The sequence below is a fragment of the Microcaecilia unicolor genome, chromosome 3 (assembly GCF_901765095.1).
Source record: "Microcaecilia unicolor chromosome 3, aMicUni1.1, whole genome shotgun sequence".
Lineage (NCBI taxonomy): Eukaryota > Metazoa > Chordata > Amphibia > Gymnophiona > Siphonopidae > Microcaecilia > Microcaecilia unicolor.
The window spans coordinates 81,184,719-81,206,408 of NC_044033.1; the positions used below are offsets into that span (position 1 = coordinate 81,184,719).

Consider the following 21,690-nt stretch of genomic DNA (forward strand, 5'->3'; position numbering starts at 1 on the left):
TTTGCATATTAAGTAGTGGATTTTGTAGGCCTGTATGTACACCAGCCAATTGGGGAATCATTTTTAATTAATTTTCACGCTAGAGAGGGGGGGGGGGGGGGGGGGGGGGGGGGGGGGGTTGAATGCCAGAGGTCAGCACAATTTTCCTCTCAAGCTCTTGTTGAAACCTCAGTCCAAATTCTAAGTCAGTCACTAGTCATGAATGAATTGAAGTAGATGCAAGTGTCGACAGGGTAATTTTCAAAGTCAGTGCTATAATGCTGTGGCCATGGTTTGGGCTAACTTTGAAATTATTACGTGCATTCTGGGTTTTTTTATGTGTGCTGCCACAGATATGTAAAATTATTACTTATACAAACATGACAATTTACACATACAAATCCATTTTAGTACATCTGTAAAAGGCAGCTCCTGCTTCTAAAACTAACTTGAACATGTCCTGGCATATGCTATTATTAACATGAAATAATGAATATTATTTTATGTTGTAAAACCTTCAAATTTTTCTGCCAATAGGTCCCTGTGTTGTCTTTAGGGGTAGTGTTGTCCTGCTTAAGCAATAGAACTAGGAATCTGGAGGTGGACCGAAGCAGGACTTATTCTCCACTTATCCCTAAGGACCAGGCCCATCTACTAACTAAAAGCCCAGAAAAACAGTGAGATTCTTCTTACCTTTAAATCATAAAATACCAACTAAAGGCTTCTCTGTAATAGATCTATGGAGCTGCAAAGTTACTCAGGTCCAGGACAAGAGATTTTCTGGCAAACGCCGGTCTGAACTTGCATCACAAAAGCAGTATGGTACTTGCAGTCTCCAATTCTAGCCCTTGAAATCAGTGCTGCACGTCCCATAACACAGAAGTTCTCAACAAGTGTATGTAGCCCCCATGGGTACATGGCAGGCATTCCTCACCTCCTTCCCGCTACTTCTCCAATCCAGCAGTGGCTAACAACTTGAAACAGTCTCAGCTCTGCTGATCCACCACCACCTCTGACATCAACTTCCTGTTCCTCAGCAGGAGAATCGACAGAACACATATAGAGGCTGTAGCCCCAAGCCTGCTTCAGATTGTTTTGGTGCTGATGTAGAGAAGGGGGGGGGGGGGGAGGCGGAAGAAAGGACAAAAATACAAAGGTAGACACAGGGAGAGAGAGAAATGGAGGAGAGAGGCTGGATAGAAAGATGGGGAGATGAGAGAGATAGGGAAAGATTGGGGGATAAGAAGAATGGGAATAGAAGAGCTCGAATGAGGGTAAGAGATGGAAAGCTTCAGGTAGATGCAGTAGAAAGAGGGAAATTGAAGACTGGATAGTAAGAATCAATTAAATCTGGAAAGAGAGGTAGAGAAATAAATTGAAGAAAGGTGAAAGGAAAATGAGGAGAGAGAAAATGGCAAGTTAAGAGAAGATAGAGGAAAGCAGAAACCAGAGCTCAGACCAACACAATTAAAAAAAAAAAAATAACCAGTCAACAAAGGTAGAAAAAGTAATTTTATTTTCTATTTTGTGATTAGAATATGTCAGTTTTTGGTATATCCATTCAAAATCTCTGCTGATAGTAGTTCAGGGGTACTCAGTTGAAATTTGTTTTGAGTTAGTGGGTACTTTACTTGAAATTGAAAAACCCACTGCCATAGTACACCAGGATGGGGCTTCTAAAAATCCAGGACTGGCTTAAAAATCTCCCTCCAGAACTGGGCAGCTTGTCATCTGTATCTTTGTCTCTAAAAAGGTGTAGCTGGTGACCTCATTCCCTTACCCAAGTTTCACATGCCTTTTTTGTAGCTACTACATTTAGTACTCTGTCATTGCTCTGTTCCACTGTTGTCCACCTTTCTCAAATCCTGCCTTCTGGTAAAACCTACACAGGCCCATAAATCTTTACCAATTTGCTGTTTTGAACTGTGTGTGGCTGCGTACCCTTATCCCTTTGAGAGACAGATTACAGTTTAAAAAAAAAAATCAGTGTTGGTCCCAAGTAAAATGAGTTTGGTAACCTCAGCTTAAAAAAATCTGGCCACAAAAGCAAGCCATCCATTCAAGTACAACTGCACATGTGAGGAAGGAGGGGGAGGCTGATAAAATGGAACAAGAGAGGGTCAACCTGGTGGATCAACGGTATACACTACCATGCTTCGGACCTGGGTCTGAGTCCTGTATCAGGCCCTCCACACCCTAGGCTCTTCAGGACATCACAGAGCCAGTGCCCATAGCACTGGGGATGGGCTTTAGGGATATGGAAGACACCCTGATGAGTAGCTTCCAGATGATTTGGGAGAGAATATTCAATACTGGAAAAACGTGCCAGGAAGTTGCAAATGACAGGTCCTGGATCCCAGTCGCAGGTCTAAATGTGTGGAAAGCCCAAAGGAGTGGGATGAGACACCTAACCCTCCCCCCACCAAAGAAACAGAAAAGGTAAATACAGGCCTAAACTAACATTATCTTATTCTAACAGGTGCTGTAATCTCCTCTATCTTCGTAACACCCTAAATAGAGATGCCTGTCATTCAGTGCACATCTTTCTTTCTAAGGATAAATACAAGCTGCTTGCTATCATCACCTTGCTGAGACACATCCAGAAAATTACACCTAATCAAAATTTAGTGGCATGCATTGGTACATTTAGATTTCCATGCTCCAGGGTAATGGATTATTCAAGCATTTTAGTCCCCCTCTCCCCCCCTCAGTATCAAAACTGATTTTGGAATGGGTAGTAAGCACATAAATAATATCCTTTATGGACCATCAACAATGACAAAACAGAAAAAGAAAAGATGTTCCTATGCTAAGACTTCTGCATAACACATTTTTGGTTGATTATAGAATGAGGTTTAAAATGGAGATGACCATTCTTACTCCCCCCCCCCCCCCCCCCCCCCCATGCCTGAACAGAGGTCACAATTCTCCCTGTGTTTTCCCTGTTGGTATATAACTGTTCTGTAAAAGGATTACATACAAAGCAGCAAGAACATCGCACGAAGATTAATTGCCTATTATGTTGTTAAAATGAGCAATTTGCTTTTGTTATGCTAAATAAATCAGTCCAAAAATCAAAATGACCACGGAGTGACTTCACATCGCATACACAGTTTAGGTAAATGTGTGTCTGACTCTACTTCCTTTTGGTCTGTCACAGATGACCTTTCTTCTTACTCTGTTAACTTTCTTTTGGATGGAGGAAGGAGATGGGAAGGAAGCTCATTTGGAAGCTCGTGACCTTCCAACTTGACCTTGATGAGGTGATTGGCCAAAGCAAATTCCTCATCATCTAACATGCCATCCTTGTCTATATCAGCCAGTTTCCAGATCTTTCCAAGTACAGTGTTGGGTAGTTTGGACTTCACCATCTCTTTCTTAGCATTGGCCCCTGTAACTTTGCCATTGACTGGAGACAGCGTGTAAAAGATCTCATCATACATAGGTTTGTCTCTGGACACCACCCAGTCTGCATCATCAATGCCTTCTCCTGCACCTTCACCATATCCGTGGCCAAATGGACCATTCAAAGTGCCCTCAAAGGCCCCTCCCTTCACTATCTGGACAGGCTTCTGTGTTTCCTCTTGTCTCACAAGCACCATCAGGTGGGCAATGTCATGTGCCAGCATGTCATCCACTGTCTCAAGAAGTCTGGTCTTCAAAGGCTGGAATTTGCTGAAATCTTGGGCCTGCAGCTGCTCCTTTAGGACAGAAAACAAGTACATACATAATAAATGTTGCACTCTTTCACAAAGAAATCAGTCAATAGAAATAGAATAAAATAAAATAAAACATGTATTAAGTTAGTCCAATAAAAAGGTATCATCTTATTTTCTTTCCTCTGTTTATTTTATTCTATTTCTATTGACTGGCTTTAGAAATGGACTAACACGGCTACCACATCTCTCTACAAAGAAATCAAAAATTATATTTCTACTGTCAAAACTCACATTTCAAAGCATTTATGGAAGCTAGTTTACAGTAATGCCCTGCCAGACTATCAGAGGCTGAAGAATCCCTGCTCCTTTCCTGCAGATGTTTAAAAAAAGGAATAGAATTGTAGCCATGTTTTTAACTTCTTTTGGGCCAGCTTATGAAAACAGCTAGCTCCTGCACTTCAATTGCAGCTGATTTTAATAAAGTAAAGAAAAGCAGAGTGGCGCTGAGGCCCTATGGAGGCAATCCTCGGAGCTGTCACCATTAACATCTTGCCCCTACACATACATGAGAATATGGATGGAAAAAGGTATCTTGATGTTTGATAAAATGCATGTCGCCTATTATTTTTCCCCAGAAGGAAGCCACCGAGGAAAGAACATGCACAAAAACCATCTCCACCCTTGGACATCATGGCTCTTTACCAAGCTGCTCTTTCACTTTCTACCCTTCTCTACTCTACCTGCATCTTCTTCAGATTTGGGAAGTCTCCTGGCGAGATCTGATGCTCCCGTTCAATCCGGGCATAAATTTCTCCCAGATTGCTTACAAGCTCCTTCTTCTTATTGTCTTTCCCAAATACCGACGGCATCTCCTTCTTCAGGGAGCAAATGATGTAAGCATGAACCTGCAGTGAAGAGATGAAAAATTATTTATCAAAAAATAAGAGACAAAAATTTCTCCTTAGTAACAATTGGTTCACTGTACATTTGGTGTCTTACATGAAGGCCAGTTATTGTAGGATCATTGATGTACCTATTATATAGAAAGAAGAGAGTTTTACACTCTAAGCACAAGTTGTTTTAGAAGCAAACATATTGGGTCCATATACAAAATCACTTATCCAGATGATAACAGCTATCTGGATAACTGCCACTCATCGGGATATTCAGAGGCACTATCTGGATAGTATCATTAAAACGAGCGTGCACAGCACTGAAAACAGGATAGGGTGCCAGGCAATATAAGACCAGCGTGGGACAAATGCCTTAGCTGGCGGGGGTTGGGGACCCCTGCCAGCCAAACCGGGGGCCTCGGAGTCAATTTAGGGGTTCCCAGGCCCCCATGGCACCCCATAGATATGCCACTGCACTGAATATCCTTACAGACCACCTCTGAACTACAGCCACTGAATATCCTTACAGACCACCTCTGTATTATCTAGAAGCAGTTCAAACTTAACTAGCCAGTGCTGAATTATCATCATGGTTGGTTAAGCTTGAACCGGCCCAAAATAAACCAGATATTCAATGCCGGTCACCAGAAATGGCCCGGCTTTGAATATTTGTGCTTAGCGCCGACCATGGGAGTTAGCTGGGATAATTCCCATGGTCTGAATATTGAGCCCTATGGCACTTAAGTGCTATCTTATAAAATGTGACCATCTCTGGGAAAAGGTCAATACAATCACAGGGTTCTCAATCCAGTCCTCAGGACACACTAGGTCAGTCTGGTTTTCATGATGTCCACAATGCATATGCATGAGATAAAATTTGCATGCACTGCCTCCATTGTACACAAATTTCTCTCATGCATATTCATTGTGGACATCATGAAAATTTAACTGGCTGGATGTGTCAAGAGGACTGGGCTGAGAAGACAACCCCTGTGCTAGAGCAAACAATTTGTGACAGTTCAAACCTCACCCTTTTATGTGAAAAATGAAAAAAATGTAGCTCTCAGAACACTTTTGGACCCAAGACAAGAAAATCAGCCATTCTCGACATTTTGGATCCATTACTTTAGTCACCTTTTCCCAGAGACAGTCACAAATATTTAGTGCAAACTGGTGCCCGTCTATTTGATGGCGCCCTTGATGCATGTAAGTCGTACCTGCCTCTAGGTGCCACTTTACAGAATTGACCCATAAGCATTCTTGGGGGCAGCGAGACATGACTAGGTGATCACCTGGGCCAGCAGCAGCTTCTGAGGGGTGGCAAAGTGAGGCAACAGTCAAAGCAAAACAATAGGTCCAACAGTCCCACTAAATCAAAGAACCAAGAGCACATTTGTTTTCCTGAAGAAGAGTCAGCATGCACAAACACAAAGCAAACATTTAATATACATGTGTTGGTATATGGAGTGGAGGAGTGGCCTAGTGGTTAGAGCATCAGTCTTGACATCCAGAGGAGCTCGGCTCAAATCTCACTGCTACTCCTTGTGGTCTTTGGGAAGTCACTTCGGGGTCCTTTTTGTTTTTGACGCACACTGAGGTCCCCTTTTATCGCAGTGGGTAAAATTTTTTTTTGTAAAGAAATGGCCATGCAGCAAGTAAATCACTTACCATGCAGCCATTTTGTTTTGGGGGGGGGGAGCACTTACAGCCACCCATTGAGGTGGTGGTAAGGGTTCCCGCACTAACCCAGCGGTAACCGGGCAGCACGCAGCACTGCCCGATTATCACCGGGTAAACACCGTCACTACAAAAGAAAAATAATTTTGTAGTGCCGGAAAAGGGGCAAGCTGGGGGTGGACTGCTGCGGTAGATGGCAGTACTTCCTGTTTAGTGAGTGGTAAGCCCACGTTGGGCTTACCGCAGCTTACTAAAAGACCCTCTTTAACCCCCCATCGTCCCAGGTACAAACTTAGATTGTTAGTCCTCCAGGGACAGGGAAATACCACTGTACCTGAATGAAAATAACCTGAGAGCCAAATCCAAATAAATAATGTGTGTGTGCTTTCTGTGTGCCTGTGATGAAGAAAAGATGAGAAGGGAAGACAGCTTGAAAGCTGCAATTCCTTAGCCTGTATGCTACTAGAAATAAGTGTTGAACCCTTTCTAAACAGTGCCTCAATACATGTCCCCTCCCCCACAATATGTAGCAGTAATTACTTAATGCCACTATTGCAACAACCCTGTAGGCATTATTTCTGGCTGACAGGAACATATAACTTCACTATCTGTAGATTTTAGAAACATATACTGATAGAACTGAGCTGAAAATGTAGCTGAATAAGAAGGGACCAGGTTTGAGGTAGGGAAGGCCAAAAAATTATCTGTATAGCAGTAATATGCAACTGCTCTCCCGATAAGCGTATAAGTTATCTCAGAGCTCTCTCCAAAACAAGGCATGCTAATTTCATTATCAAGAACAACTAACTAGCCACAAGATATGACTTAGTTACACAGACACTCTTTGGTTGTTTTTAAAATATTACTGTAATATTCTGGGGACTCTTGTTTGCGTTAACCTTGATGCTTACAAAAATGAAAAAATACCACCACGACAGGTTCAGACTTGGGAGTTTTGATACTCTTTTCAAAGCAAATTGACTTGCAAAGTTACACAATCGTTAACTTGGTAAGTCTATGTGCTTTGAAAATGAGCCTCTATATTGCCGTTCTGTGTAATAGCTGAATTTGTACAGCCATGGCACTCTGAGGAAAAAAGGTTCCTCCAGAAACCAGTAAAATAAACATAAGTCTATACAGTCATATCACTAAAAACTAATAAATTGTACTGCAGTTGGGAAAAAAACATTACAAAATACTATACACTTTGGCATGGAAACCATCACCCTCCCCACTCAGCATCAAAGCCTTCACAAGATGTTAGCAGGACCTTGTCAAAGCAGTTTGGCACAGCACACCCTTGCTGTGACACCTCCAACAAAAACTGAGGGGGTTTGTGTTCTACTGCAGAGCTCAAGAAAAATGTAGCCATAGGCATGAAATGGATTTTGACTAAAGAATAGGTTCTGCATATTTACTTTTTTTTTTTCTGATATTCTTGCAGGCCTAGGACATAGCAGCAACACAGAGCAATTACTACCTTTAACAAATCCACCCTGGAGAGGGAGCAGTGGGGCCTTGCTGAAAGGTTTAATTTGTGAGAACTATGCCCCTGGCAAATATTTATGTATTGCCTTCCTTTTCCAGCATGGTGGAAATGAGCTCACTGTTTCCAGGACTGCCTGGGGGGATGAGATGAGCAGAGAAAGCAGAGCCCTTCTCAGTATGACCTAGAATGGAGTGCTATTTTGTCAGACTGACAGGTTCTCACGATGCTCTTACCATAAATCAATCAATGCTCAAATTACACGATACATTTCATATTTTATGGCCAACTTTTCCCCTGCTGTAGACATCAATGGTAATGAGGTTTTTTTTACATGATTAAGGGAAGTTCACTTTCATTAAACTAGTGATAGTAGAAGCATCCTTCCATTGATCAAGAACGTCATCTGGCAGGATATCAATTTTCACAGCTCAGATTCAGGGATGATTACAGATAGCTTGGGTGTCCTCTATGTGCACAAATTCCAAGGATTGCTCAAATGTTTCTGCAGATTAAAAATTCACCATCTTCCCAGCATGCTGCAGTCTATGCTCAGTGACCCCTCCCCCTTTGTTCAAGCATGGATCTTGCACCGAAGGAAGGAGGTACTATGGACCTCCTTTTGCTGATGACTGCCTCTGCACTTGCAGCGCCTATACCATGAGAAGCTGGGCCATAGAGAAGGTTAAGCTCAAGGTTCAAAGAAGAGCGACCAAAATGATAAAGGGGATGGAACTCCTTTTGTGTGAGAAAAGGCTAAAGAGGTTAGGGCTCTTCAGCTTGGAAAAGAGACAGACGAGGGGAAATATGATTGAGGTCTACAAAATCTTGAGTGGTGTAGAATGAATAGAAGTAAATTGATTTTTTACTCGTTCCAAAAGTACAAAGACTAGGGGACACTCGAGGAAGTTACATGGAAATACTTTTAAAACGAATAGGAGGAAATATTTTTTCATTCAACAAACAGTTAAGCTCTGGAACTCTTTGCAGGAGGTGGTGGTAACAGAAGTTAGCGTACCTGGGTTTAAAAAAGGCTTGGACAAATTCCTGGAGGAAAAGTCCAAGTCTGCTATTGAGACAGACATGGGAAGCAACTGCTTGCCATGGGATTTGTAGTATGGAGTGTTGCCACGATATGGGTTTCTGCCAGGTACCTGGCTTGGCCACTGTTTGGAAAACAGGATACTGGGCTAGATGGACCATTGGTCTGACCCGGTGACTACTGTTATGTTCTTATGACTTCAGATGCTCCTTTACAGTAACCACAAACATATGAATTTGTGAAGATTTTCTGTTTTGAATGGTGTAGCAGTATATTTATTGGATCAACTGATTAGATGAGAGTCTTAAGGAGTTTACTCACATCAAAAATCAAGGACCCTTGATGCAGGCACTTGATGAAAACACAGCCATGTTGGGCTGACAATAAATTATTAAGCTGAGTGTGGTTCCAGTGACATTATCCCCCTGGCTGTTTCTACTTTTTGCCATTTCTCTGCAGAATGTTTGTTCTTCTCATCTTTCTCCTCCTCTACCTCTGCCCACCCTAGACAGCTACCTAATCTGAGGTGAACCCTGATTCTTTGAGTTGCTTCATGAGCAAGTTGTAAAAAACTAATCAGAATATCAGACCACAGAACTAACTTACAATGCAAACTATGATAACAGTGCAGAACAAATTAAATTTGCCCTTAAACAACGCAGGATTTTGTGGCAAGCTTTATTCAGGACCAAGCTCCGTAACTGCCCTACAGTTCCACATCAAGGCAAAAATCCAGATTCAGTAGCCTCTCCCTATTCCTAGATAATATGGATTAGGGTCCAAAGAGTTTTACAACTTCATTATTCTGGTCTGGTATACTTGTACACAACAAAGAAAACACAATCAAGAGTCTGCACTCTGCACAGAGCGAGCAAACAAAGGAAAAAAACAGCAAAGTTGACGAGAAAGGAGGAATATCTTTAACAATTCTGCAAACTGACTCAACATGGACCGTGTTTCAGTGACATGGCCTATGTCAGCAGTCTGTAAAAATGTGCACGGACAATAGGTCTAGACAACAAACTAGATCATCACATGAGTACACAACTTGTGGACAGTGTTCTATATACACATATAGACGACTGCAAAATGTAGAGCTTTTTGCAAAATACATAAAGAGCCAAAGGAAATAAGTGGATATTCCCCAAACATACAGCAGAAACAATTACTTTACACAGATACAAATACAACAAAGATTGTGGCGTCACTCCATGGCTTTACACATCAGCAGCTGTATTTTCACATGCAAATACCAATTTTTGTGGCATACATGTGCAAGTGTTAATTTCACAAAGTGACGCTTCTGAAGTCCTATTTTCACATTTTTTCAGGTCATTTTAAATACTATATGGTTAAGCATAGTTGCCCCCTCAATCTCTCCTCTGAAGCCCTGGATGGAATGAGCCGTTACTTGACCAGACTCAGAGGGAGTGCAAAAGCAAACAGGCAAGCAAGCAAGCTGTATGTTCCCATGCAAAATTGAAGTATGCTTATGTTTGCTCTGCCTAAACCATGCCCCTTTAGAACCAATGCATCCTGCATCATGTGTAAATACTGTGCAGCAGTTCTAAAATGATGTTCATTCAATAGTGAGGCAAAAGACGGGTAGGTTAACGGCTGATGATGTGGTTAATGAATACTGACTTTTTAAGTGAGAAGAGGTGTGACCAGCTGAATGGTCAAGCGTAGTGCACTACCCTACTGAAGGCTTGGGTTTGATTCAACACCTGCTCATTTGTTTGGCACGGGTTAAGGGGCTGTGGACAGCAGTGTCAGCCTCTGTGGGAGATATTCCCAGCCATTGTACAATGGTGACACCTAAGGATAGGATCCAGGGTTCATACACATTGAGTTCTGAAGGGGGCTGCAACCTGAAGTCTCCTGGAAAGGTGTCACTGTGGCAGCTGGGTTATGTATAAAGGAGGGTGAGGGAATAAAAATGGTAGAAATGGTACCACTGGTTGAAGTCTTAGGTCTCTGTTGCTCTAGGAGGAGCAGACTCCAATGAGCTGGATGCCCAAAAGAAGCAGGAAGAAGCTGTGGAAATGGGAAAAGAGAGGGGCAAAAACTCCCTAAATTCTGTGGGTTCCTAACGCTAGTGGTATTTTGGAGTTAGGTACCTGTCCATTTGGGAATAGGACCTCCCCCTAAAATCACAGGTCATGAATCCTGGGATATTGCTAGACTCCAAACAACCTTTAAAAAATGTTTTTATTAACCTGTGACAACCACAAAATCTCTCTCCATATATCAAAAAGATCAGTCTGAGCAAAGTGGTCCATGCCATACACAACCATGGCTGGACTACTGTAAAAAAACGAGTTTGCACCAGCTCCAATGCATAATGCTGCAGCAAGACTGATAGGGCTGCAGGCGGCATGACCACATTACACCCTTCCTGCAAAAACTGCACTGGCTACTAGTATCTTACAGGGCCAAATTTACATAACTGATTGTCAAGGTTCTTAGTCAAATTGGGCCAGAGTATCTAAAGAATAAGTTAGTCCTGTCTTTGAGGCAGGGGCGTAGCTACGTGGGGCCACGGGGGCCTGGGCCCCCGTAGATTTGGCCCTGGACCCCCCCTCTGCCGACGATCCTCTCGACCCCCCCTCCCGCCGCCAACCTGCCGTTGCCTACCTTTGCTGGCGGGGGACCCCAACCACCGCCAGCCGAGGTCCTCTTCCTCCTTTGTTCTGTTTCTGACGTCCTGCACGTTACAAAGCCTTGCTTTGAATGTAGTTGGAAAAACCACAGAAAGGCGGTATATAAGTCCCATTCCCTTTCTCCTTTGTACTACTCAGTCCATCACAGGAGGTACTAACCCGTTCATTCTACAACTTTAATGCTTGAAGCTAGGTGCCAATTGCACAAGTAAGCAGTGGCGTACCTACCTTGGTTGTCACCTGGGGCAGAGCACCCTCCTCCTCCAAGCAAGGGGGTGCACTGAGCATTTGTGCAGCAGTCAGCTCTGCTGCTCCCCTGTCCTGGAACAGGAAGTTGATGTCAGAGGGGGCAGGGGACTCTGTGTGACTGCTCAGCACACCCCCTTGCTGCCTGAACCCAGGGGAAAGTGCCCCCACCGCCCCATCCTTGGTACGCTACAGCATGTAAGTTACAGAATACTAGCACTTATCCGTGTGATTATTACAGTTATGCGCTTAAATGCTAGCCATGTTTTCAGCAGTATTTTATGCTTAGCGTGTAATTGCAAGGGGGCACACACATGGACAGGTCCCACAGTTACACATGCAACTTCAGAATACTGTACATGCTAAAGTTCCACATTTAGGCACACACCTTTATGCCTGCTACTGACATGGCGTGCCTAAATGTTTGCACATAAATATCAGCTTATATTAGTATTTTATATAAGAATATGGGTGCCAAGAGGACATTATAGAGTTAGCACATGACAACACCCTTTACAGAAATGCCCCCTAAAGAGTTACAGATCTCTAGACTCCAGTAAACTGAGAAGCAGCCATGGGCTGTGCCTGGAGGCCCTGCCGAAGTGGTGAAGCCCTCACTTCCTCATGGCTGAGAAGGGTTGGAGGCAGTGGCGTACCTAGGGTAGTTGACACCCGGGGCCAGTCATTTTTTAACACCCCCCCCCCCAAAAAAAAAAAAAAATCCAGTACTAGGCATGCCGAGAATACAAAACACTCAGGACCTATAGAGCAATTCTACCATACCATACGCAGTCATTTCTACGAGTCACACAAGGAAAAGGAAAGCATCTTAAACACTACAGTGAGCACTAGAACATCAATTCACCTATTGTAAAATGAAAACAGACAGATTAGTACAGATCGTCGATCCTGCACAGTCAATGCCAACCGAAAACCATGTCTTTTTCACAAACACAGATACACCCTAATCCATTATAGAATAAGTAATCATAAACTTTCTATTTAGACAAAAATTAAACTGAACCCCTAATGCCAGACTCTGCATACAATGAAACACCACAGAAACAGAAATTGTCCCCTAGTACTGTGCAAAATATAAAGACAGCAGATGTAAATTTGAAAAAAACTAACAAGTACCAATCACCACTTTACAAATTAACAAATAGAAATAAAACAAATATAGAAAGTAAAATAATACCATTTTATTTGAACTAATACATTTAGCTTTCAGAGGCCAAAACCTCCGTCCTCGGGTCAGTACAGTATAGTGCTGTTACAGTATCCGATTCTGACCTGAGGAAGGGGGTTTTGTTCTCCGAAAGTTAGTCAAAATGTATTAAAATTAGTCCAATAAAAAGATTACCTTGTTTACATGTTCTATTATAAACATTTATTAACACAGCTACAATACTACTTTATCCTAAAGCAAAAAACAAAAATATATATTTTATTTACAGTTTGTTGTCTCTGGTTTCTGCTTTCCTCATCTTCTTTTCACCGTCTTCCTTCCATCCAGCCTCTGTCTTCATTCTCTGCCATCCAGTGTCAGCCCTCTCTGCTGTCACCTCCATCCAATGTCTGCCCTCTCTCCCTGCACCTTCCATCCACATCTGCCCTCTATCTCTGCCCCTTCCATTCACTGTCTGCCCTTTCTCTCTGCCCCTTCAATCCACCATTTGCCCTCCCTCTCCCATCCACCCAGGGTCTGTCCTCCCTCTCGCTCCCCCTTCCATCTAGGATCTGTCCCCTCTCTCTCTCTGCCCCTTTTTTCAGCCCCCAGTTCCAGCCCCCTTCTCCCCTCTGAACACCCCCCAACCCAGTCCCCTTCTCCCCTCCCCCTCCCCTGTCTGAGACCCCCACCCCAGTCCTCTTCTCCCCTCCTCCTGTCTGAGACCCCCACCCCAGTCCCTTTCTCCCCTCCCCGTCTCCCATCTGAGATCCCCACTCCAGTCCCCTTCTCCCCTCCCCTTCTCCCGTCTGAGATCCCCACTCCAGTCCCCTTCTCCCCTCCCCCTCCCCTGTCTGAGATCCCCACCCCAGTCCCCTTCTCCCCTCCCCTTTTCCCCTCTGAACACCCCCACCCGAGTCCCTTTCGCCCCTCTCCTTCCCCACCTCAGTCCTGTTCTCACTACTGTCTGAATCGGCGAAGCAGCATCGCAGGCAGCGCCTCATCTGCCCTGCTGCTTGTAAAAAAATCAAATCTCCTTCTCCTCGTCTTGATGTCTTGACGTCGACTCGGGCCTTCCAATCAATCACTATGTCCCGCCCGCCCGTCCTCGCGGAAGTTACCTTAGAGGAGGGCGGGACATAGTGATTGATTGGAAGGCCTGAGTCGACGTCAAGATGAGGAGAAGGAGAGATTTGATTTTTTTCACAAGCAGGGCAGACGAGGCGCTGCCTGCGACGCTGCTTCGCCGATTTTTGTTTAAAGGAGGCGGCGGGAGCGGAGCACCCCCCATCCACTGGCACCCGGGGCGGACCGCCCCCACCACCCCCACCGCCCCCCCCTTGGTACGCCACTGGTTGGAGGTGGCAGTCAAGTGACTCATCTGTTTTATCCTCATGCCTTTTCCCAGAAAGGGACCCAAAGCAGTTTATATCCCAAAATGGTACACATCAATATAATCCATACAGTAACTTCAAAATTTTTGATGGAAGCCTACTTTTCCCCACTCTCACTAGGGAAAGTGAATAGGCTAGATATCTCCTTGGTCTTTGCATTTCAAGGCCATGGGACAGATTGGAGAAGGAGACCAGCCAAGGTATGCACTATGCTTTTTGTCTGTGACAGAAGATTCAGGAGTTTCCAAGAAGGGCCTTGGGGAGGCAGCGGTGGTGAAAGCAGCCTATGGAACCCACAAGGGAGTCCCCACATTCTTGAAGCTTTCTCAAGAAGCTTGAGAAGCGATTGCTATTTTTCCTTGAACTGTGCTATCACTGTAAATATTTGGACAGTGTAATGTTACAGGCCATTTCTTCTATGTGTTGAATGTTTTTTTTTTTTTTTTTACTCTGCTGTTTTGCTGATTTTGGACTTCAGTAAGCTTATTTCCTGGTTTGGAACAAAAACTCAGCGTGTGGTATATTTTTGTGAAGAGACTGAGGAAAGTGATTTCCTAGGGTCTTCAGCATATGTTATTAGCCATCCTAGACTCCGTGTTACAAATACTCTGAAGATGTCCCCTTGGGTTTGCAGGGTGTGCTCTGTAAAAACTGGGTTATCTAACGGTTGTTTGGCTTCATGCTCCTGAGATATGCTTATATGCTCTAGCACGATGCAATGAATCTGATTCCTCACTTCTGTAAGCCAGATAAAATCAAAATTACACAGCCAGGCTGAGTTCCCCTTACTTGGGAGCCTTCTCTGGAAGGGTATCCACAGGAAAAGGCTACTTGGGATGAGCAGAAAAAAATAGCACAGACTGAGGGAAAAGAAATAGGGGGAAAAGTAAAATAAAAACAAACCCCAAATCAACTCTCATTCACAAAAATGCTGAACTTCAAAATTGAAGCTGGCACCAGAGAGTCTACCTGAAAACTATCTCTGAACTTACCGACTTCCGCAAACTATTGAAGACCCATCTCTGAGAAAATATACTGCAAGGACCAAAACACATGAAGCCCACACACACTAATAGAAATGCATCAGTACACTCTCCTCTGAGTTCTCTTCCCCCCGCATTTTCATCACACTTAATACTCTACCCTCTTGCTATTGTTTTATCGCCCTATCAATTCCCCATTGTTATATTCCACTGTTCCATTCCCAAATGATATTTTGACTTTGTCTTCCCATAACTCTTCACTATGTAACCCATAATCGTAATGCAACAAATTGTATTTCCATCATTCACAATATATTGTAAGCCACACCGAGCCCGCAAATAGGTGGGAAAATGTGGGATACAAATGCAATAAATAAATGTAACTATACCCTAAGGTTTCAGTTTCACAGATACTTTTATATTTAGGAGACTGCCAGTGAGAATGACACGGGGACAAAGTTTGTCACCTTCCCCGTGGGCTCTGTCCCCATCCACACCCCATCCTGTTCCCATGGGCTCTGTCCTCATCTGCATAAGCCGCGAACACTTATTAAAGTATAAAAAGGAACAATAGTCTGTACAACTGTTGTTTATAAATCACTAATGGAAAACAAGAGCAACGAGCAACAGAAATACCTCACCCCTCCACCACCTCTACCCTTGCAACCCCAACAAAAGCTGACTTCTACTACCCCAAGAACCCTAATCCACCCTGTTAAAATATTCAGGGGTACAAAATGCAACCAGCATAGGAGCCAACTTTTCAGAATTATTGGGGGTGCTAAGCCCAGTGGAAATAACCCCTCCCTAGACACATACAAGGAATTTTCTCAATATTAGATGTGCTCAAGCACCCACAGAGTCAGCTCCTACAGATCTGTATATAATACCGGGGAAGAAATATGCTCTATTAAGCACCATTATGATTTTTTAAATCTGTGAATGAATAATAAGTCATCAACAACCTCAGGATTTAGTCTAGCTCTGTCTTCCACAGTCCTTCTCACAATAGAAAATGTTCTCTCAGATGTGCTGGTAGCAGGACTGCACAGGAGTCCCCCGTGCAAGTTTTGCTAGTTTTGGCCAGCACTTTTACTTGTTTTTCCAAAAAAAACAAAACATCATTGTCTGAATTAGAGAATGACACAGGGACAAAGTTTGTCCCTGTCCCCGTGTCATTCTCTAACGGCCAGTACATGTTCAGAGAAACTCCTCATGGCATTTCCACTTTGAAGACCTAGTCAGTGCATGGAAAAAGAGCATCCAAAGTACTCATGCATTGAAGAAGAAACAAAAATTATGTGCTGTAAATGACGTTCAGAAGCTGCATAATCAAATGTCATGTGCAATTTCCCTCAATGAACCTGTCTCCGCCCACTTTACCCACACAACATCGAGGAAGCAATAATCAAGTGTGATTTTACATGGGTTAACAAAGGTTTACTCACACAAATCACTCTGATGATTTTTCCCCTCAGTTCCTAGAAAGCTACATTTTACCCCTTTCTCTGATGGAAACCAGCACTGTAAAAGATTACCTTTGCTAGCCGTGCCCTCTTGATTAAGTCATTTAACTTTCTCAGAGCAGCGTTGCGTGGTAGACTTTGAATATCTCTGAACAAGTCCTGTTCTTCTGCTTCAAACAGTTTGCGGTTGTCAGGGATCAGTAGAGGATGACCCCAAAAGGATCCAATATAGACGCGAATCACTTCAGGGGTGTTGACTATTTTCCCTAAAGACCACATGAGCGCACCATACACCCGCATGAGCTGCTGGGTCTCAATCTGATCAGCTTTGTTCAAGACCACCCGCATCTTGTCCTCATGATTTTTCAGGGCTTTGATGACCTCTGAAAACTCATCAGAAATGTCTAGTTTGTGGGCATCGAAGAGGAGAATGATGCGGTCCACCCTCTCGGCAAACCATTCCAGGACTGCAGCAAAGTCATAGCCTGGAGGGGAAGAGAAGAAGACAATACTTTATTTACTTTAAAAAATGTACTGGTGGACTGCAAAGTCCCCATTCTCAGGTTCTTCTTTCTATGTGCATGCCTTGTGAGACAACAATTTACAGTGGTGGGCCACAACTCAGATCTTAGGGTTCCCCTGACCAGGTTTTCAGGCTGTACATAGTGAACATTGATAAATCCTATCTATATGCACTGCCTCTACTTTGCAAATACATATCTTGTATTTTCATTTTCATTGTTATACTACAAATTATCATTGTACAATTATAATATTAATTCCACTTCATTTTTTTATTATATTTCATAGAAAAACACATTTGACAAATACATTTAAATTTAAAATAAAAACCTGACTAGAATCTTGGCTGGGTTCCTATAAAGCATATGTCGCAATGCCTACAAAAATCCACAGCATTGGAGTTTCAAACTTTATAATAGTGTCCAAAGGATTTCAAAGTTGTCATAGTCATTCTCAAACCTTGATCCTTATCCTGAATCTCCTTGGACATGCTCCACATGCTGATCCCCTTTCCCAGGGGATGTTAAAGTTCATACAACTGTTGAAATTCACAATGACTTCAATGCAACTGAAAAGTCCTTACAACCGGATAACAGTCAGCATGTGAGAACTTTTCGGTTGCATTGAAGTCATTGTGAATTTCAACGGTTGTGTGAACTTTAACATCCCCTGGGAAGGGGGATCAGCATGTGGAGCACGTCCAAGTTTGAAACTCCAATGGGCCATGGTGGTCTAATGGCCTCTGCGGGGGCTGGAAAAAAATCCACTCTTTCCTGCTTGCTGCCGCTACTCTGCCTAGTGGCACCGTCATGTTTTAAAAATGGCTGCCACGACTACCGTGGGAAGTCCCAGCAGCCATTTTGAAAACACAGCAGTGCCAGGCACAGTAGTGATAGCGAGCAGGAGTGGGGTTCTTTCCTTCCCCCGAAGAAGCCACTAGACCACCGGGGCCCTTCAAGGTAGGACCGGAGAGGGCTCACTTGGCTCAGGGGTCTGTAGTGTGTGGGATGGGGGTGGCAACTGCAGCGACAGGGGAGTGGCAGCAATGGGCAGTGGCTGGGGGGGGGCTGCCAATGACCTTTACTGCCCAGGGGCGCCAATCACTGTCAGTTCGCCCCTGAAGAATGTAATGAACAGGCATTGTTCTGTCCTCTGACAGCCTTGCACTAGTTTATAGTGTGACTCTAAAATGTGTTTAATGCCTTTACCGTTATTCTCACTTCTAAGGATTTTTACTGCTGCAGTCCTCACTGCAAAGATATATGAGCAATCATTATGTGTAATGGAGTCTCATATGTAATGCAGCCACACCTGCCTGTCTGTATAAGGACTGTTACTATTGGTCTACGGTGCTGCAAAGACCTCTTCTCTTTCTCAGCCAAGCTTGGCTCCTTTGTCTACCTGCTGTCATTTCCTGGTTATTCTTACTATCTCTGTCCTGAGAGGTCAGCCAGGTATGACCTTCCCCTCCAATCGAGGGCTGCCCTCTGGGACAACCCCTGCTACCTAATGGCAAGGCTCTGTCCCTATTGGTCGCTTTACCTCTTCCTCCCTAGGCCTGTGTGAGCCCCTTCTTGGCCTCTCTTCACTTGCCTGCTAAAGCCCAGGTAATGAGCCTGTTTTTTTTTTTTTTACCTTGTAATATATCTCTAATAAGATATTGCACATTCCAGCCACCCAGCTCTGAACTACTTGTATCTGTCCAACTATTTTCCCATCTCTGCAATAAAGCTGCCTTTCTTCAGACTTCTATCTCCAACCGCTGATACAGCTCTCAGAATTACGGAGTCTTTGTTGCATTGGGGCAATACTTCTGAACATCTGACTGTGAGTAAACTATCTATATTTATTCAATAAAGGAAATCTCAGAAAATAAAGAGCTTCAGGTGTGTGCTGGTGTGCCAGGGTTATACTCCAGGATTTTAAGGCTGTACAGACATTAAGTCTTAAGAGGCCTGACAGGTGGAGGGATACAGAAATCCACCCAGTTTCAGCAGAAAGCACTGTTCTACATGGATAAGCCTGGTGCTTCTGAGGTAAAAATCATATGGATGAGTTTGATCCACTTTCTGTGCTCTTTAATGTTCTGAAAGCTAAGGGGGCACTTCAAGTTTTGATTCACCACCCAAACGTTCATGCGCCCTTTTAAAACCCCTCAAAATTCACTCACCAATACCAGACACCACCACAAAGGAACGTAGGCTAAGGTAAAAATGGATTTAGCCGGTACAGGACTTTATGAAAACTGCTCACATTCTATGCAACCAAGTGTGTGCATCATTTCATGACGTGTCCTTAAATCCAGCATGGAGACATTTGCAGGGGCACGTTTAGCTTGGGGGAAGCAACACACAATTTAAAATGAGGGCCAGACACGTCAGAAGGGACTGGGGTTATGGGGAAGAACAATAAAGACCTTCTTAGGAAGTTCCTTGATGTGGAGAAGAAGTGTATATTCTGTTTGGGACCCCTGTATATTCAGTCTCTATTGGCTACAGGGAGGAGTTTAATCTTGAAGTCCCTATAAGATGATATCCTTTTTGTTGTACAAAAATATGCTTTAGGTACTAATTTTTCGTTCCATTTAATATAATTGTTACCAGGCAGGTCGGGTGGGATACTAAGAAGGTGGAGGGGGGAGGGGAGAGATTTATGAAGGTCTGTACAGAGTATGGGAGGCTATAAGAAACCAAGCCCTCCATTATGTTGTTTCTAATATTTCTGTTCAGTTGCATATTTTTGTTGCAATAAAAAGATTTTAACTAAAATAAGAACCAGTTCTCATCTTTGGAAGAGCTCATGGAAAAAGCAGGTGCAAATCTCTGTGGGCACTTTTTTGCTGGGAGAGTTTCAAAGGGAAGCAAAGAAAGAAAACGGAAGGAGCCAACCATCACAAGCAGGATGCCACAAACAGGCTCAATTTATTTGCAAATCATCTTCAGGGAACAAAATCCAAAGCCAAAGAAGGTAGTATACAGAGAGGCATATTTTCAAAGCACTTTGGGAGGCTAAGTTCCATAGGTTTCTATGGAACTTTGGGAGGCTAAGTGCTTTGAAAATATGCCTCAGAATGTACTCCAAAGTATATGAAAGACCCAACACTGCAGTGTTTCAGGAACAACCTTTGCCTTCGTCAGGGGTCCTTAAAAGATACAAGTAGAATATAAATAATATGTGGATAGCAAATATATGTTCTGTGACTGCTGGTGAATGTATAATTAAAAAAAAGGCAATTGGGCCTTTGTTCAAATAAACACAATGTGCTCATGTTTGATTTTCTCATTCATAATGTAACTGAGTTCTGACAAAAGTCCATAATCTTCTCTGTATATAATACTTGGAGCTGCTTCTGATTGAGCTGCCTCAAACTGGTCCAAACTTCCAGCATTCTCAGTGCCCTCCCTAGGAGCACACATCTCTACCTCTTCAAAAGCGTGAGCACCTACACTTAGGGCGGATATGGTCGCCAGACATGCAGGACCTGGAGGTCAATAAAGATGTCTCATATTCTAGTGCAGTTCAGCAGTCACCATCCTCATAGGCTAAAGTGGTCATTACCGGTGGGACAGTTTTTAAGATTACGGAGAATCTGTACCACTGACATATCTTTTAAACAACAAGCTGCCTTATTAATGGATAAATTACGGATCCGTGGGTACCCTGAGAATTGTATTCGACAAGCGTACAAACGAGCATGGTTCGCGCAAAGGTCGCTATTACTGACAGATAAGCCTAAGGAATCATTAAATAGGATGGTATGCGTGCTAGGTTTTTCTACCATGGCCCCTCAAATTGCCCAAATTATTAATAGACACTGGCAGGTTTTAACTTTCCACACTATTTTTTCAGAGCAGCCTTGTATTGCGTATACGCGGGGGCAGAACCTCAGGGACCGGTTGGTGCATACTTCCACTGGATATAACAATCAAAGTAGAGAAGATGGCATAGATCAACCTTGTGGCACTTGCCAATTCTGCAGTCAAACCTACAGTATGACACAGTGGACTCATCAAAAAACGTCACGAACATTTAATTTGAGACATAACACTATGTGCACTACATCTTTTGTTGTCTATATTATTGAATGCCCTTGCCATTTGTATTATGTAGGGCGTACTACAAGGCACATGAAGGTGAGGTTAACAGAACATAAAAGCAGATTATCTACAAAAACTATGACAGCTCCTATGGTTGCCCATTGTGAGCAATTTAAACATACATTTGCAGATTTACGTTGGTTCATCATTGATCATGTCCCTGTTTGGATGAAAAGCATGGATCAGGCTACTGCATTAGCCAGACGTGAGCAGTGGTGGATCTTTACTTTACAGACAGTGAACCCTCAGGGGCTCAATGAAAATGTGGAATACTATAATTTGACCTGGAGTGGTCTGCAGAGATGTTTGCAGCTCGATCTTCTGACTGTCTTTAAGTAGTTTGTATAAAGCTAGTTGTGATTATGACGTCATTTCCGACCTTACATGGATGCGGATGCCTTATAAGCCACAGGGG

General features: G+C 43.4%; 1 protein-coding gene across 1 annotated transcript in view; it reads right to left on the minus strand.

Moving 5' to 3' along the window:
* Positions 1-1,478: 1,478 nt before the first annotated feature.
* Positions 1,479-21,690, minus strand: part of EHD3 (EH domain containing 3) — a 121,792-nt gene continuing 101,580 nt past the window's right edge. Inside the window, 3 exon segments of the mRNA XM_030196113.1 lie at positions 1,479-3,680; positions 4,379-4,543; positions 16,729-17,141. Coding sequence (XP_030051973.1) covers positions 3,153-3,680; positions 4,379-4,543; positions 16,729-17,141 — 1,106 coding nt within the window. The 3' untranslated portion in view covers positions 1,479-3,152.